The sequence below is a fragment of the Suricata suricatta genome, chromosome 12, assembly GCF_006229205.1.
Source record: "Suricata suricatta isolate VVHF042 chromosome 12, meerkat_22Aug2017_6uvM2_HiC, whole genome shotgun sequence".
NCBI lineage: Eukaryota > Metazoa > Chordata > Mammalia > Carnivora > Herpestidae > Suricata > Suricata suricatta.
The window spans coordinates 82,148,091-82,166,526 of record NC_043711.1 but is presented as its reverse complement, the minus strand read 5'-3'; the positions used below and the strand labels follow the sequence as shown (position 1 = coordinate 82,166,526).

The 18,436-nt window shown below is 46.9% G+C and overlaps 1 protein-coding gene and 1 non-coding gene across 2 annotated transcripts; one reads left to right on the top strand and one right to left on the bottom strand.

The window, feature by feature from the left end:
* Window positions 1-2,232: 2,232 nt before the first annotated feature.
* Window positions 2,233-16,592, top strand: PXMP4 (peroxisomal membrane protein 4). The gene is made up of 4 exons (XM_029917034.1): window positions 2,233-2,451; window positions 8,774-8,836; window positions 11,911-12,109; window positions 15,797-16,592. The coding sequence occupies exons 1-4, from the start codon at window positions 2,339-2,341 to the stop codon at window positions 16,058-16,060; spliced, it is 639 nt and encodes a 212-aa protein (XP_029772894.1). The 5' UTR covers window positions 2,233-2,338; the 3' UTR covers window positions 16,061-16,592.
* Window positions 12,379-12,481, bottom strand: LOC115275554. The gene has a single exon (XR_003901624.1). It is a non-coding gene; the product is annotated as a U6 spliceosomal RNA (small nuclear RNA).
* Window positions 16,593-18,436: the final 1,844 nt, after the last annotated feature.

The window sequence follows — 18,436 nt, the reverse complement described above, 5'->3', positions numbered from 1 at the left end:
CCTTGCTGTTCCAGTTTCTCACAGTACCTGGTACTACTGCTGTCATGTGATTCTTCTCTTGGAAATCCCCCTTTTCTCCCCCCCCCCCCCCCACTAGGAGCTCCCTGAGCTGGAGAGGCACTTCTTCCATTCTGGTTGGAACTCAGAGCTTGATGCAGAGCAACCTGGGAAATGCACCTTACTTGACTACCTGACTGATGTAACCGCTGAATGAGCTTTCGGGGAGGTAGAACCCATCTCCAGCAGGCTCCCCATTCAGGCTGCCCGCTGCTCTGAACTTTCTGCTCCTCACCTTCATCTCCTCCTCCACCCAAATCTATCAGTCCTAGGTCCCATTTCCCTGGGGCCACCTGGTTGGTACCAAACTAAATCAAATCACAGCCTAGAGAATTCTGGTATAAGGAAAATAGCAATTCTAGGCATGGAGCCAAGCAGGAAGGAGGGAAAGTTTGGGAAACTTCCAGGGTCACCCTCCACAATGAGTGCTCCAGTCATCCCAGAAAAGTTAACTTGTCCATAGGGAAGAGAGAAATCATGAGCCACTTAAACCAGATTCCTAGCTGCCACGGAAAGGAAGTCAGGGCACACATAACAATCCTGGGCCCTGACATCTTGTTCATTGGTGTTGGTAGGAGATACCGAGACATGGTCGTTTCTATGGGCTGAATTGTGTCTCCCAATAATTCATATGTTGACATTATAACCCCTAGTACCTCAAAATATGACTGTATTTAGAGATAGGGCCCTTAAAGAAGTAATTAAGATTAAATGAGATTATATAGGTAGGTCCTAATCCAACATGTCCTTAAAAAAAGAGAAAATTTGGACACAGGTATCTACAGAGGGAAGACTATGTGAAGACATAAGAAGAAGACAGCCACCTATAAACATTTCAGTGTTTTTTCAGAGGATATTCTTATATTTTATCTAAGGTTCCCACTATTTTCAGAGGATTAACTGAATAAACCAGTCCATCATTACTGGAAAGAAAGAAAGAGGGAGAGAGAGAGAGAGAGAGAAGAGAGAGAAGAGAAGAAAAGGAAAAGAAAGAAAGGAAGGAAGAAAAGAAGGAAGGAAGGAAGGAAGTAAAGAAAATCCAGAAAATAGGACAAGTAAATTCCTCCTTCACTAACCTCTGACACCAGCTTCTGACACGGAGTCAGGTAATAATATCACAGATAAACACCACGTAGCCCAAGTATCACATATCACACCCTCACAAGCCACAGCCACTACTCAATGTGAGGCTGTTATTCAGTGACAACTCCACATAATGACATAGATAAAATTTACCCATAGTGCTCTGGGAGAGGTCAACCCAAACTGTATTGCTTCCAGAAGCATATGTTGGACACCTACCATGTGCTAAGTGCTGGGGTTACAGCAGAAAACAAGACAGACAAGGTTTCTGCTATCATGGAATTTACAGCATGGTAGGGGCAATGGACGATGGACTTGTAGCAAACAAATGATTTCAAAGAGTGAAAAGTTATATGAAGAAAAAGAAGAGCAAGCAGTGCTACTCTTTAGATGGGGCATCTCGGAGGCCCTCTCTGACTCGAGGTGGCATTTGATCTGAAACCTGACATTTGCGAAGGACCCTGCTATGGGTAGAACTGGGGGTGATGCATACCAGTCAGGGAAATAGCAAGTTCAAAGGCGGAGACAGCAGCATTCTTGGCATGCTCAGGGAATGGCATCCTTGCCAGTTTGGCTGGAGAAGAGTGAGGGGGCAAGTGACAGGATATGAGGGGAGAGAAGGAAGCAGGGACCAGATTATTACGGTCTTCTTCTGTGGACTATGGGAAGGAATTTGGATTTGAAGAATAAATGGAAGCCTTTGAGATGCCGTATGATGTATGCTCTGTAAGTTTGCTACGATCACTGTTACCCAATCAGAACTGTCCTGTGTAAAGGTGAGGTCTGGCTCCTTTCAGGGTTACCATCTTTTAAAGAGGGTAGCTCCTCTTTCAAGACACCTGCTTGCAAACTCACAGATGACACACCTACTTCCAACCACGGAGGGAAACAGTCTACCTGGTTGGACAGAACACAGGTTCAGGATCCTGGCCCCCGCTTAGAGCTAGTCGGGCGGAGCCCACTTGTGATTGGTTACGAGCTCTCCCACTCTTCCAATCAGACGCTACTTCGGAGAGCTGGAGCATCCCATTCCTCATGCGATAACGAGTGAGCCATTTGATCGGCTCTTCCTGTAAGAGTGACAGCACACAGAGCCTATGGACGCAAGGACAAGGCTGCTCCACTCCGTGCTTGCCAGGCTGTGCTGCCGGGACTCTGCCAGTGCTGGTCCTGCTGCTTGCCCCGTCTCCTCGTCCCTATGGCCGTCCCGCCCCAGCTACGGGCTCTGCTCCTTGCGGTCAACGCACTGTTGCGCAAGCGCCGCTACCACGCTGCGTTGGCCATGCTTAAGGGCTTCCGGAACGGGGCAGTGTGAGTGGGGCCGTCGGGCCGGGCAGGGGCTGAAGGGTGGGTCCGGCTGGGGTCGGAGGAGCGGATTCTGGGCCCGCCGCAGCGCCGTGTGTCCTTGAGCAGCCCTAGTATGTTTCTAGGCTTCGGTGTCCACCGAGGTGTCCAGCACGGTGGGCGCTGGATTTGCGGTTCTCTGCGCCTTCTGAGCTGGGGCTCCCATTAAGCTGTTTCTGGGTCCTACGTGCTTTGCAACCTGCCCCACTTGCCGTGGCCACCTCCCACGACAGCCCTTGTATCCCCTCGTTTGGGCCTACCCCACCCCACACCCCCATCCCCCGATATGTGTCGGATCTGTCTGGCTTCAGCAGTCCCATCTGCACAATGAGAAGTGGCCACCGGCTTCTAGCAGGCCAGCGGTGCCTTCTGCCTATGCTCCCACCCTTAAGCTGTACGTGGGCTCATATCCCACTTCACTTCTTATCTGTATGACTAGCGCTAAGTCCCCATCCGGTCCAGGGAACTCTGAAACCATAAGCCTGAGGAGTGAGAACGACAGGAAAAGAAGCTGCAGATATTTGCTGGACATTAAATTGATTCCACCCTGGCCATCAGATCTGCTGGAAAGGAGGTCCTGGGGTCATTTCACCTGGCTGGTAACTGGAGGGGAGCTCTGCCTCCTTTAAAATTCATGCACAGAGCCTGCGGTGCCAGAACTGGGGACCCAATGGAACAAACCAGAGATCTGTTCTCCTGGAGTTGGCATGCTAGTGGCAGCATGGCATGGTGGTGAGACTGCCTCTGTTCCAATCTTGGTGCCACCTACCTGTGTGATCTGGAGCAAGTCATTTAGCTTCTCTAAGCCTCAATTTCTATAAAATGGGGATGATCATAATACTTACATCATACTGTTGGAGGATTGAATCAATATATGTGAAATGCTCAGCACAGTCCCTGGAATATATATATCTGTTGGCTGACTATATGTGTGTGTGTGTGTGTGTGTGTGTGTGTGTGTGTGTGTGTGTGTGTATATATTGCAAAACAAGGATGTTTGCCTAGATCACTCCCTCACCTTTTCAGGGCTCTGCTTAAGTGTCACTTTCTCAATAAGGTCATCCCTGAACTCCTCACTTCTTCCCATACTTAATTTTTCTCCATACTACTTGTCACCATCTGCACCAAGTTCACCTATGTATCCTGTTTTTATACTCTGCTTTTCTCCTTAGAAAGGGAGCTTCATGGGGACAGAAATTTTTATCTACTTTATTCCTTGGTGTATTCCTAGTACCAGGTACACAGGATGCTCTCAAATATTTACTGAATGAATGCGCAAGTATACAAGGTAGGAACTGCAATCACCCCCATTTTCCAAATGAGAAGACTAGCCCAGAAAGGTAAACTTGTTACTCATGATCACATCATTTGGCCAGTGTTGCAGCCAGGATTCAAAGCCAGAGATGCTTGATCCCAATGCCAGGCTCCTGGCTTCCATGGAAACCCAGAGTCAGGTGGAATTGGTTCCCGCTGGGCCTGGAAATTTTTTCAGCCATGCGTCAGTGTGATGAAGATGAGATAATATCAGTGGCCCTTGGCCAAGTTGTTCTAAGGACAAAGCAGGATTGAAAAGGCATCCAAGACCCTGGTGCCAATGGGCATTGCCCAATGTTAGTTTTATATACATACTCTCAACCCAGTTGTTCCTGCGGTCTCAGGAACCTTCCCAGCCAGGGAAGGCACTCGCTAAGAATCGGGCCCTTCTCAGACCCAGTTCCTTTATTTCAAAGCTGGCTGCCTTCATCTCTTCTGGCCTCAGTTTCCTCCTCTGTAAAATGGAAACAGCCTCACCCAAACGGAATGATCTAAGGCAGTGATCCATTACTGTTTAGCACTAAGGTACGGTGCCCATTTGTTCAAGGGCCTAATGTAATTCATTGGTAAAGTATCATGGCAGTGCCAAGAATGCTTTATAGAGGAGCATGGTGATATTTTGAAGGCCAAGGTGGAATCTGCCAGGAGGAGAAGGGCATCCCAAGCAGAAGGAATGGTTCAAACAAAGGCCTGGAGGGGGAAAAGAATCTGCTGTTTGTGCAGAGAGGCCGTCCATTCAGGGAGGCAGTCTTGGACGACTAAAACATATAAGCTTTGTAAAATTGAACTCACTGTGATTTCCACTCCTCAATATGTCATCGTGCATCTCTAAAAATTAGAGCATTTTCCTATATGGCTAAATTGTTATGATTATACTTAATAAGTTAATAGTTATAGTGTTGACTACTGTCCAATTAATAGTCAAATTGTCCTAACTGTCCCTAAATGTCCTTCCTAAATGTTAGTTTGCTGAGACCAGACTCCTCCTGAACATTGCATTGAACCTGTCATTATGTCCTGTAAGTCCTTTTAAACTCCAGGCAACCCCCTTTTTCAGGACTTAGAGTAATCATGTGAATGGTAGTAACGGGCTTCCACCTGTGTTGGAGGGTTTTGGGAATGAGGCCTGGCGGGTGTAAGGAGGCGGGGGCATGATTCCACTTATGTCTGGGGCATAAGCAAGGGTCCTTTTCACCCTGGTGAGCTGGAGGAGGCTGAGGGCCTCTTTGGACAAGGCGGGGCAGAGGGCTTGCTGTGGCCAAGATGGGGGCGCTGCCCACTTCGAGGCCGGAGACAAGATAAGCAATTCAGCATGGCCACCGCAACAATAACACTGGCTTCAACTTGTTAACATTTACAAATTAAAAAATTTTTTTAATTTTTTAAATTTATTTTTGAGAGACAGAGGGAGACAGCGCAAGCAGGGGAGGGTCAGAGAGAGAGGGAGGTACAGAATCTGAACCAGGCTCCAGGCTCTGAGCTAGCTGTCAGCACAGAGCCCAACGTGGGGCTCAAACTCACAATCCATGAGATCATGACCTGATCTGAGGTTGGGCACTCAACCGACTGAGCCGCCTAGGTGTCCCTAACATTTACAAATTTAATTTATATTTTAAAAGTTAGGTAATGTTAGGAGTGCCTGTCTGGCTCAGTCGGTAGAGTATACAACTCTTGATCTTGGGATTGTAAGTTCCAGCCCCACACGGGGTGTAGAGGTCACTTAATAATAAAAATCTTTTTTAAAAATTAGACAACTTTCAGAAAAGGCATAAAAAGTTAGCTGCTGTACCTGGCTGGCTCAGTCAGTGGAGCATGGGACTCTCGATCTTGGAGTTGTGAGTTCAAGCTCCATTAGGCATGGACACACAAGTTAGATGCTATGAAGGCCTGCCCCCCCTCCCTTCTTTGTTACTCAGTCCCCCTCCCTGGAGGCGATGCCTATGTCCAGTCTCCTGTCTTCCTCTAGAAATACTGTCTGATGTACAAACAAATACATATATTTCCCCCCACACCTTTAAGACAAGTTTTCTTTTTTCTTTTTAAAATATTTTTACTTTTGAGAGAGTGCAAGCAGGGGAGGGGCAGGGTGAAGGGGACAGAGGATCTGAAGTGGACTCTGTGCTGACAGTAGTTAGTCCCATGTGGGGCTTGAATTCAGGAATCGCAAGATCATGAGCTGATCCGAAGTCGGATGCTCAACCAACTGAGCCACCCAGGTGCCCCAAGATGAGATATATTTTGAAATAATTTTAAATTTGTGGGGGCACCTGGGTGGCTCAGTCGGTTAAGCATCCAGCTTCGGCTCAGATCATGATCTCACGGTTCATGGGTTCGAGCCCCACATCGGACTCTGTGCTGACAGCTAGCTTAGAGCCTGGAGCCTGCTTTGGATTCTGTATCTCCCTCTCTCTCTGACTGTCCTCTGCTCTCACTGTCTCTCTCTCTGTCTCTCAAAAATAAATAAAAAACATTAAAAAAAATTAAATTTGTGGAAGAATTACCTCGTTTACACAATTTTATATTTTACATTTTGTGCTTTAATATATCCTGTGGTGCACATAAAGCTGCCTCAGTCTTTTACATCTGTGTAGTGTTCTGGTCAGTGGTGGGACCATTATTTATTTACCCGGAAGCTCCCTGTGGATGGACATGGGTTTGCTTCCAGTCTTTTGCTGTTTCTAATAAGCCTGCGGTAAACAATCACAGAGACTCCTGAGAGAACAATATGTAGTCGTGGTCTTTGTGCCAAGGATTTTTAGATCTTGTAGCTTGGTAAGATCAGGGCCTGGCAGCTGGAGAATTTGTTGGGGTAAGAGGGAGTCCAGTAAAGAACAAGAAGGAAGAGACTAGAGCTTTTACATGTGCTACATCCTTAACTGCCAGAAGCAACTCTGAAATGGAGAATACTTTTTACTGATGGGAGAAGAGAGGCTCAGAGAGGTTAACTGACTTACCCAAGTTCACACAGCAAAACGTGTCAGGGCTTTGGCACCAAATACTACGGTATCTCCTACCCGCTTGAATATAGTTAAAATATAGTGGGGGTCCTTGGCTGGCTCAGCCAGTGGAGCATATAACTCTGATCTTGGGATTGTGAGTTCGAGCCCTGTGTTGGGTGTGACTATTTAAAAATAAAAGCTTTAAAAAAATAAATGAAAAACAGTGAGGGCAAAAGTATTCATGTTCACACAATCCCCAGTGCTCAAATGAGGAGGTATAAAGAGGGTCAGGGGAAGTCTGAGTCTTAAAAAGAGGGATTTATGTAACTTTTAAAACGTAGCCTTAGGGGCACCTAGGTGGCTCAGTCGGTTACGTGTCCAGCTTTGGCTCAGGTCATGATCTCACAGTTCGTGGGTTCGAGCCCCGCATCGGGTTCTGTGCTGACAGCTAGCTCAGAGCCTGGAGCCTGCTTCGGATTCTGTATCTCCCTCTCTCTGAGCCTCCCCTACTTGCACTGTCTCTCTCTGTCTCTCAAAAATAAATAAAAAAAGCGTAAAAAGTTAAAAAAAATTTTTTTTTAATGTAGCCTAGATTGAGTCTTAAAAAGAAGCATTTATGTAACTTTTAAAATTTATTTTGGCATGCCTGGCTGACTCAGTACGTAGCACTTGTGGCTCTTGATCTCAGGGTCATGAGCTCAAGAAGCCCCACAATGAGCATGCAGCTTAGTTTACAAAAAAAAAAAAGTTTATTTCAATTACTTTAATTTTAAAAGCAATGCTTAATCATTATAGATCATTTTGGAAGTATAGGAAAGTTGAGAGACAAAAGTAAGTTCGCATACTTCTCCGGCTCTGGGGACACTGCTGACGTCGTGGCGTATTTCCTTCCGGTCTTTTTTATTTGTTAAATCCAGTTTTACAAACCTCAGGTCCTCCTGTCAATAATGGTTGGAAAGAAGTGTATTTTTAACAGGTTGAAGGAAGTATGTTACTCAGCAACTATTTTAGGGAACTTATTAACTTTAAGATAGACCAAGCTAAAGATAGAACCTTCTAGAAAGAAATTACCTTCCCACACAGATAATTAAAGGCTGTTCTAGAATCAGTCAGCAATAATTTACTCAGCGCATGCTGCATGACAAGTACCATGCAAGGTGTGGGGACTCTGCGGAGGACAAATCAAGCTCAGTCCCTCACAAAGCCCACAGTCTAGGGGAGGAAAGAGATCATCAGATAGAATAAGCAGTTATGAGAAAGCGAGTCACTAACGCAGGAGTGTGGAGTGCTGCAGAGAAGCGTGGGGCTCTGTGGCAATGCAAATATTGCCCTAACCTAGGCTGTTGGGTAAGAGGTCTCCGCAGAGGCCCCTGCTGAGACAGGAGAGCTGAGAAGGCAGTGGCCACGTGAGGAGTAAGGAGGGACAGTCTGGGCAGAGGGAACAGAATCTGGCAGTCCAAAGACCCACAGGAAGGACAAGGGGGCTGGATGGAGCAGGAGAAGGGGGGCGCAAGAGGTAGGAGAAGTGAGCAGGGGCTGCATCCTGCAGCCCCTCCAAGGCTGTGGGAAGAGCCCGGATTTTATTCTGTGAATAGGGAAAAGGTGTTGGCAGCTTTTAAGTTGGGATGTGATATGATTTGTGCTTTAAAAAAAAAAAAAACCTAGTCTGGCTGCAGTGGGAAAGTCAGTGTGGAACCGACACAGCAATCCTGCACAGCCGGTTGGGTGGGGCTGGTGGAGATCTTTGACACACTGGTCCTATTTCATTGGAATTATAACCAGCCCTCTAGCCAGACATCTCCTTTTACTATTAGGCAAACCGAGGCTCCCAGAAGTTAAGTAACAAGCCCTGAGCCCACACTACCAAGAAGGTGTCAGGACTGGAATTTGAACCCAGATGTGACTTGAAAGCCAGCATTATCTCCCCTTGCACGATGAGGTTAGGATTAGGGTTGGAGAGGGGTCAAAAAGGCAGAGAGTCCAGGGAGACTGTGAGGCAGTGATGCCATAGTAACTGTTTCCTTTCATTTCTACAGCTACGGAGCCAAAATCCGGGCCCCTCACGCGCTGGTCATGACCTTTCTCTTCCGGAGTGGCAGGTACGTACCCCCTCCTCAAACTGGGAGAGAGCATGTTCAGCCCTCAGTGCCAGGACAGTTGCACTGGCCTCCTAACTAGGTCTAGCCTGTCCCTTGTCACCTCCATCTCCTCGGGTACCACTCTGACCCTATTACTGCTGCTAAAAAACTCCGCAGCTCCCACTGTACCCCAGAGAAGCCCAACTTCCTTCCTTAAAAGCCCCTCTGCGACTAGTCCTGAGGAGCCCCGGGTGATGTGTGGGATTGTTGAATCACTACGGGTACACCTGAAAGAAGGTAACCTGAAAGAAGGTAACGGTGTATGTTAACTATAGTGGAATTAACATAAAAACGTTAACAAAAGCCCCCTGCACCCCCCCCAACCCCCCCACCGCTGCCTGGCCTCAGGCGGTTCCCTCCACCCAGCCCCACACTGTCCCCTCCAGCCAGCCAGCAGTGCTCTTGGCATGCAGGACTCCCTGCATGCCGCCTGTGGTTCCACCTCCACACTGTACTCCCTGCTGGGCATGCCCTTTCCTCTTTTCCTGGCAACCCATACCTGCTTTATGGGGTTACTTCCTTGAGAAAACTGTCCATGACCTCCCTCCCTCGCTCAGTCTTCTTATTCTTCCTCCAATGCCCCTGACTTTCCCCTCACTGCACTTCTCAGAAACTGCTCCTCTGTGGCCTGTTTTTTTTTTTTTTTAATTTATGTTTATTTTGAGAGAAACAGAGACAGAGTGCAAGCAGGTGAGAGATCGAGAGACAGAGAGACACAGAATCCAAAGCAGGCTCCAGGCTCTGTGCTAACAGCTCAGAGCCTGATGTGGGGCTTGAACTCAGAAACCATGAAATCATGACCTGAGCCGAAGTCAGAGGCTTAACCGATTGAGCCACCCAGGTGTCCCTTGGATGACTGATTTCAATATTATCTCCAACCTTCGAGGACAGGCACAGGATTTATTTGGCCATGGGTTCTCCTTGGGTAGACCATTGCTTTTTTTTTTTTTTTTTAATAAGTTTATACTTTATTTTGAGAGTGGGGGCCGTGGAGTGCACACGAACCAGAGAAGGGCAGAGAGAGAGGGAGAGAGAGAGAGAGAATTTTAAGCAGGCTCCATGCTGTCAGCACAGAGTCCAATGTGGGGCTCGGACTCACAAACCATGAGATCATGACCTGAGCCTAAACTATGAGTCAGATGCTTAGCCAACTGAGCTGCCCACGTGCCCCTATGGTCTGGTTTTAACGTACGTAGCTTCACCTGGAGCTTCTAAGTACACGTGGACAGCCTATTGGCCAAATCTAGCTCGGAAGATTTTCCCTTTTTGTATATATTTTTTTTAAGTAAGCTCTATACCCATCATGGGGCTCAAATTCACACCCCTCTTCTTGTATTTTTGCTTTATTGATTCACTGATTTTTGTTTTGGTTTTTGCCCTCGATTTTCTTAAAATTGAACTTATTCATTCAAACAGTAAATATTTCTGGAACATCTACGATGTGCCAGGCACCGTTTTAGGTGGGGGAATAGAGGAGTGAACAAAGCAGGTGGTGATCAAGGGGGGCAGTGCTGGTGCCCAGCCATTGGTGGTGGCAGGTAGGTGAGAAGTAGTCAGACTCTGGACACATTTTGAAGGCAAGATTGGCACCAACTCTTGATAACTGGGAAATCCAGCTTTCTTACACTAGTGCCCGGGTGGCACAGTCACTATAGCTTGTGACTCTTTTTTTTTTTTTAATTTATTTTTGAGAGACAGAGAGAGACTGTTAGCAGGGGTGGGTCAGAGAGAGAGGGAGACACAGAATCTGAAGCAGGCTCCAGGCTCTGAGCTGTCAGCACACAGCCTGACACGGGGCTCAAACCCACAAACTGTGAGATCATGACCTGAGCCGAAGTTGGACGCTTAACAGACTGAGCCACCCGGGCGCCCCTAGCATGTGACTCTTGATCTCGAGGTCATGAGTTCGAGCCCCATGTTGGGCATAGAGTTTACTTAAAAACATATATATGTCTATATAAGAACTGGCAACCTGGGGCTTGTGTTCCCGTGAGGCGGGAACCAGCTGACTCCTGGCTGTCCCCGCTCACCTGGCCGATTTCCACGGGTCCCAGTCCACCCCCTTCAAGGTCCTCATCTAGCCTCGAGAGCACTTGGTTGGTTGCGCCATCCTTGAATTGCCCCCTAAAGTACACTCTGCCCTTGTCCTCGTGTTCTCCTCACTGCCCCTAGTGACTTAATTTTAAAGGATAAATAGAATCCTTTCCCTACTTAAATGTGTACTTTTCTCAGGATAAAGACAAAACGGCATGGCCCCACTGCTCCCCACATCACTTCCCTCCACATTGTCTGCTCAGGCCCTGATGGTTTCTCTCTGTCCCTTCACTCCCTACTCTCTATCCCTCCTCTGAACCTTTGCATGTGCTGATCCCTCTGCCTGGGATGCAAGTCCTCTCCCCTCTCAGCCTCATTGACACATCATCCTTCAGATCCCACGATCATCTCTGGTCGACGTCGAAGTTTGACCCTTGCTTCGTGATTATTTATGTTTCTTTCTCCCTTTAGATCATATACCTTATGAAGGCATATGGTATTCTTCCTCAGAATCATATCCCCAGCTCCAGTACATGGTAGGCTCTCCCTACCTCCTTCATTCACGTCTTCACTGCTCACTCCAAAAAAACCACTTATTGAGCACCTACTATGTGCCAGGCCCTGTGTAGGTGTAGATACTACTCTTCAGTAGCTTGCACTGGGGTGGGAGTGGGAAGAAATAATAAACAAGCATATGAATGTCACCTGGTGTAAGAGCTGTGCAGGAAAAGGGAAGTAGAAAAAGAGGACAGGGTGTGATGGGCATTCTTTCGTGTCGGGTGATCAGGCAGGGCAGTCTGAGGAAGTGGCATGGAGTCAAGGCCTGAATCCAGTGGGGAAGCAGCCCCGAGGACGTGGAAGCTAGAGGCCTGGGGCTGAAAGAGCAGTGGGGGCGGGGGGGGGGGGGGGGTCCTCTCCTGGTTCACGTTTGCATGCCCAGTGGGCGAATGCCCTTGGAAGGGTGGGGCCTATGCTCACGGGGGCTCCCTGTGTTTGTGCAGCCTCCAGGAGAAGCTGCGGGCCATCCTGCAGGCCACGTACACCCACTCCCGGAACCTGGCCTGCTTTGTGTTCACCTACAAGGGGCTCTGCGCCCTGCAGGCCCGCGTGCAGGGTGAGACCTACCAGGCACACTCGTTCTTGGCTGCCTTCATCGGGGGCTTGCTGCTGTTTGGAGAACACAATAACATCAACAGTCAGGTAAAGACCCTGCCCCAGGATAGGGGTCAGGGGTGGAGGGGTGGGGGTGGGAGGGACATGGTGCAGGTATAGAACTTGGGGTAGAGGTCAAAGATGAGCTCTTCACTCCCTTCCACGTCTGAGGGTCTGTGATTCACTAGTCCCTGTGTGACCTTGGGAAGGTCAATTTCTCCTCAGTTCCCTCATCTGTAAACCAAGCGACTTGCTGAAATTCCATCATTCCCAAAAATCAATGCGCATGCTGTTTCCTGGAGCAAAGATCTTTTTTAAAAAATCTGGAATGCTTCACGAATTTGCGTGTCATCCTTGCACAGGGGCCGTGATAATCTCTGTATTGTTCAATTTTAGTACATATGCTCCTGAAGTGAGCACTGGAGCAAAGGTTTAAAAACAAAAACAAAACAAAACAAAAAAAACACTGTGCAGTGAAATGAGAAAAAAAAGCACTCTGGGGGCACCTGGCTGGCTCAGTCAGTAGAGCATGTGACCCTTGGTCATGAGTCATGAGTTCAAGCCCCACATTGGGTGTAGAGCTTACTTTATAAAAAAAAAAAGGCTACGGGGTGCCTGGGTGGCTCGGTTGGTTAGGCAACCGTCCGACTTTGGCTCATGTCATGATCTCACCTTTTGTGAGTTGGAGCCCCACATCAGGCTCTGTGCTGACAGCTCAGAGCCAGGAGCCTCTTTCAGATTCTGTGTGTGTCTCTCTCTCTCTCTGCCCCCTCCCCCACTCATACACTGTCTCTGTCTCTCTCAAAAATAAACATTAAACAAAAATTGTTTTAAATGGCTCTGGAGTAAGATATTCACAAAGCATAAGTTATTATACTCGAATGATCTGTTATGCTGTAACTTGTCCTTTTTCTTGGTTAAAATCCGTGTGTATGTGTGTGTGAAATGAAATGCTAGTTGTTGTTTCAAAGTGCTTCTCAGTCAACAGGAAAAGTTGGCAGCCCCTCTCTGCCTCCCTCAAATGTATCAAATACTTTCAAATTATAAAAATCATGTTTTATTTTCACATTTTAAAAAATGCAGGCTAAGGACCCCCTGTGTGCCTGACATACCTCTAGATGCTTGGGGTATGGTCACAATAAAATTAGAAGATAAACTGAAAAGCAGCACCTGGGTGGCTCAGTCAGTTAAGCGTCTGACTCTTGATTTCGGTGCAGGTCATGATCTGAGGTTTCCTGAGATCCAGCCCTGTGTAGGTCTCTGTACTGACAGCATGGAGCCTTCTTGGGATTCTCTCTCTCTCTCTCTCTCTCTCTCTCTCTCTCTGTTTCTCACCTGCTTGTGTGAGTACATAATCTCTCTCAAAATAAATAAAATAAACTTAAAAAGAGATGAAAAGAAAGGGCACTGGTCTATAAACTTCTAAGGGCTAGGAATCCTGGTCACACCATCTCCTTACCCTTCCTTTTCCCTGATCCCTGGCAACAACTCTGACCTCCATTTCTGAAATTTTATCATTTCAAAAGTGTTGTATAGTAGAGTCATTACTGTATATAACCTTTGAGGATTGGCTTTCTGCACGCAACATAATTCCCTGGAGATTCATGCAAGTTGTATGTGTATCAATAGTTCATTTCTTCTCACTGCTGAGTGGCGTTCCAAGGTATGGACGCACCACATTTGTTTGAATATTCACCCAGAGAAGGGCATTTGGGTTGTTTCCAGCTTTTGGAAATACAGCTGCTATGAACATTCTTGCACAAGTGTTTGGGTGACCGTAAGCTTTCATTACTCTGGAATAAATGCCCAAGATTGCAATCGCTGGGTCATATGGTACATGCATATTTATTTTTTTTTAAGTTTATTTATTTTTTTGAGAGCGCTGACACACATGCACACACACAAGCAGCGGAGGGCAGAGAGAGAGGGAGAATCCTAAGCAGGCTCTATGCTGACGTCACGGCTCGAACCCATGAACTGTTAAGATCATGACCTGAACCAAAATCAAAAGTTGGTTGCGTAACCAACTGAGACATCCAGGTGCCCCTATATGTTTAATTTTTTAAGAAACTGCCAAACTATTTTCTAGAGGACTGTACTATTTTATATTCCCATCAGGAATATACAAATGATCCATTTTCTCCACATCCATGCCAGCATTGGTTGATCACGTTTTAGCCATTTTGGTAGGTGTGTAGGGCTTCTCATTGTGGTTTTAATTTGCATTTCCCTAATGACTAATGATGTTGAACATCTTTACATGTGCTTATTTTCCATCTGAATAACCAGTTCAGTGAAACATCTATTCATATCTTTTGCTCATTTTCTAATTGGATTGTTTCTTTTCTTTACCATTGAGTTTTAAGACTTTTTAAAAATATATACGTTCCAGATACCAGTTGGTCAGATATGTGCTTGTGAATATTTTCTCCCACCGGTAGCTTTTCTTTTCAACCTCGTCATGTGGGCTTTCACAGTCAGTTTTAAGTTTTGATAAGATCCAACTCCTCAAGCTTGTGTGTGTGTGTGTGTGTGTGTGTGTGTGTGTGTGTGTGTGTGGATTGTATGTTTTGGTGTCAATTTACTGTTTAGTTTTGAACCATGTAGATGTATTCATTTTCTAAAATTTTTTTAAATGTTTATTTATTTTTGAGAGAGAGGGAGAGACAGAGAAAGACAGATTACGAGCTGGGGAGGGGCAGATAGAGAAGGAGACAGAATCTGAAGCAGGCTCAAGGCTCCGAGCTGTCAGCACAGAGCCCGATGTGGGGCTCAAACTCACGGACCACAAGATGGTGACCTGAGCCGAAGTCGGACATTCAACCAACTGAGCCACTCAGGTGCCCCATTTTCTAAAATTTTTAATTGATGAGAATGATAAAGAAATGAATAGCAGTGTTAAAATACCTACTACATACTATTTCAAATCATCTTGAACATCAGCACACTGATCCAGGGGCTCCTGGATAGCTTAGCTTAGTCAGAAGAACATGAAGCTCTTGAACTTGGTTGAGGTCATGAGTTTGAGCCCCATGTTGGATGTAAAGATTACTAAAATTTTAAAACTATATTTTTTATTTATTTACTTTGTAAAATGTTTATTTATTTTGAGAGAGAGAACATAAGCACAAGCTGGGGAGAGACAGAGAGGGGGAGAGAGAGAGATAGAGATAGAGAGATAGAGAGAGAGAGAGAGAGAGAGAGAGAGAGGATCCCAAGCAGGTTCTGCACTAGCAGTTCAGAGCCTGGCATGGGGCTCAATCCCACGAACCTGTGAGATCATGACCTGAGCCAAAACCAAGAGTCAGATGCCCAACAGACCAAGCCACACAGGTGCCCCTAAATAAAGAAACTAAAAAAAAAAAAAAGAAAGAATGGGGCGCCTGGGTGGCTCAGTCGGTTGAGCATCCGACTTCGGCTCAGGTCATGATCTCACGGTTTGTGGGTTCGAGCCCCACGTGGGGCTCTGAGCTGACAGCTCAGTGCCTGGAGCCTGCCTTTGGATCCTGTGACTCCTTCTCTTTCTGACCCTCCCCTGCTCATGCTGCCTCTCTCTGTCTCTCAAAAATAAATAAAAACATTAAAAAAATTTAAAAAAAATAAAAAAGAAAGAAAGAAAGAAAAATACTGATCCAGTGCACAGTAGGTGCCCCAGTGCATGGTGGGGGGTGGGGTGGGAGGAGAAGGTTCCCAGTGGCTGGACCCTCCTGTAATCCGGTCATTCCCTTCCTACAGATCAATATGTACCTGCTGTCACGAGTCCTGTTTGCCCTGTGCCGCCTGGGCGTGGAGAAGGGCTACATTCCCGAGCCCAGGTGGGACCCATTCCCTCTGTTCACGGCAGTAGTGTGGGGGCTGGTGCTGTGGCTCTTTGAGTACCACCGGTGCACTCTGCAGCCCTCACTGCAGTCCTCCATGACCTACCTGTACCAGGACAGTGACGTGTGGCACGATATCTCAGACTTCCTCCTCTACAACAAGAGCCTTCCCTCAAAGTAACGTGCCCCCAACGTGCCTATGGGGGCTTCTACACCCAAGATCAGCTCCGTCGGTGAATCCTCCCAGTGGATCCTTCTCAAGATCATGGTTCTCAGACTCCAGCTTTTTTTGTCCCAGGGTTCCATCTGCCAAAGCAAAAGCACTGATTTCCAAGTCCCATTAGGTGCTCTCATATGGTGGAGCAAGGGGAGATTCGGGCCGTGGGGCCTCGGATATGATTCCTTTCATGCTGCTCACTTCTGGGAGACCGGGGAAAGACACCCCCTCTGGGCATCAGGGGTCATGGAGCTCAGAGGAGGGCCCCAAAATCTCTTTATGGTGCGTACGGTCTTCAATCTTTCTTAAGTAACAGAGTGCTCCTTGCTGGTGGGCAGTGGGCTGCGAGTCCGTTTTTAGAAAATACTATATTCCTTGCTCAGGCGTTCTATTGGAGAAGCTCTAGAATTCCACTGTCCAGTAGAAGCACATGTGATCCATAAATGTGATTGAAATCTTTCTTAGTAGCCACATTAAAAAAAAGTAGAAAGAAGCAGGTGAGAGTAATCTTAATTATATTTTTAACCCAGTATTTCTAAAATATTATTGTTTTAACATGTAATTAACATAAAAAGTAACAAGCTATTTTACATTCTTTTTTTCTTGTAACAAAGTCATCAGAATCAGGTATGTGTTGTATGCTTGGAGCGTGTCTCGGTTTGGACCAGTCGTATTTCAAGTGCTCAGTAGCCACATGTGGCTAGTGGCTACACAGATATGGAACACTTCTGTCCTTGCAGAATGTTCTAGTGGACAGTGCCGATGTAGAGCTAGGGGTTGTGGGTTTGAGTCCCCACTCCACCACTGTGTAATCTTGGGGAGGGTTCCTAACCTCTCTGAGCGTGTTTCCTGTAAAATGACGATAATCATAATACACATCTGGGGCACAAATGGGACTCATGTCCCAGCTGCTACTACTAATTACTTCCAGGTAGCCAGCTCCTACTTCCTCCCCGTGCTTTGCACATATTATTTGTAATATTATTTGCAAGTGACCTTGCAAGTATGTATTCTGATCCTCATTTTACAGATGTGGACACAGGTTCAGAAGAGGGAAGTAACTTGCCCGAGGTAATACAGCTAGTATGATAGCCAAATCAGGGTTTGAACTCAGAGCTGTCTGAGTTCAAAGACCATGGTTGTTCTTTCAGTGCCTTATGTTAAATTTAGAAACCTAAGCTATGCTATGCAAATGTTAGCTAGTTATAGGATCGGTCCCATACGGGGCTGCAAAACTCAGGTGCCCACAGGGGCCTGGCGAGGGGCGTGAATGAAAATGTGCACCAGGGAGTGATGGGGACATGGTGAACTGGAGACTCTGGTGCCAGTCTCATTTTTAAAACCAGTGTGCTGGATAAGTCAAACAGGTCTCCAGGAAAATTTGGGCCATGGCCCACTAATTTGAGACCCTTGGCCTAGTAGGAATATTTCAGTCTCTTTTTATGTTTTTTTTTAATGTTTTTTATGTATTTTTGAGAGACAGAGAGAGACAGCGTGATCAGGGGAGGGTCAGAGAGAGAGGGAGGTAGAGAATCTGAAGACAGGCTCTAGGCTCTGAGCTGTCAGCACAGAGCCCAATGCGGGGCTTGAACCCACGAACTGTGAGATCATGACCTGAGCCGAAGCAGGACACTTAACCAAGTGAGCCACCCAGGCGCCCCTCTTTTTATATTTTAGTAATTACTAGTAGAAAGTGCACACGAGGCACTGATGATCTTATTAAAATGTAGATTCTGACTCAGTGAGTTTGTGGCGGGGCCAGACATCCTGCGTTTGTCACAGGTGCTGCTGGTGGTGCTGCTGGTCTGAGCCATACCTTGAGTACCGAGGTAGTAGGGAATGACATGCCACTAACCATTATCTCTTGTTACAAATGAGGAAACTGAGTCACAGAGCTGTTAGGTAATCATGGTGGTATCGTGTCTGATGACAACAGCAGTGTTCTCAGCCACGATGTTGTACTACACACACGCTTGGAGAAAGTGATCTGGAAGGTCCCTGAATTCACTCTCTGGAGGCTGAATGAGATCCCAAGGTTATGGGGAGGAAGGCGTTGGCCATCAGCAAGTAGATGCTGGGGGTGTCCCACCCATATCCCCTCCAGCTTACCGCTTCACCGCACACCGGCCAACTTTTCCAGCTGCCACCCCTGTGCCCTCTCTTGGCCTCTGCTGCCCCACAGCAGGTCGGGAGGATTACCACATCCCAGGAGCAGCCCGCAACCAATGACTGATGAATGGTTCCCCCCCGCCACCATTATCACTGGGTGGGGTAACTCTGAGGCGCATGCTCCACACTGGCTCTCAGAGTTCCCCAGGGGACTGAACTGGGCTGCCCACA

Coding starts and splice junctions, on each gene's coding strand:
- PXMP4 (XM_029917034.1), top strand. CDS start 2,339: ATGGCCGTCCCGCCCCAGCTACGGGCTCTGCTCCTTGCGGTCAACGCA. Junction 2,452..8,773: donor GGCTTCCGGAACGGGGCAGT/GTGAGTGGGGCC, acceptor TCATTTCTACAG/CTACGGAGCCAAAATCCGGG. Junction 8,837..11,910: donor TTTCTCTTCCGGAGTGGCAG/GTACGTACCCCC, acceptor GTGTTTGTGCAG/CCTCCAGGAGAAGCTGCGGG.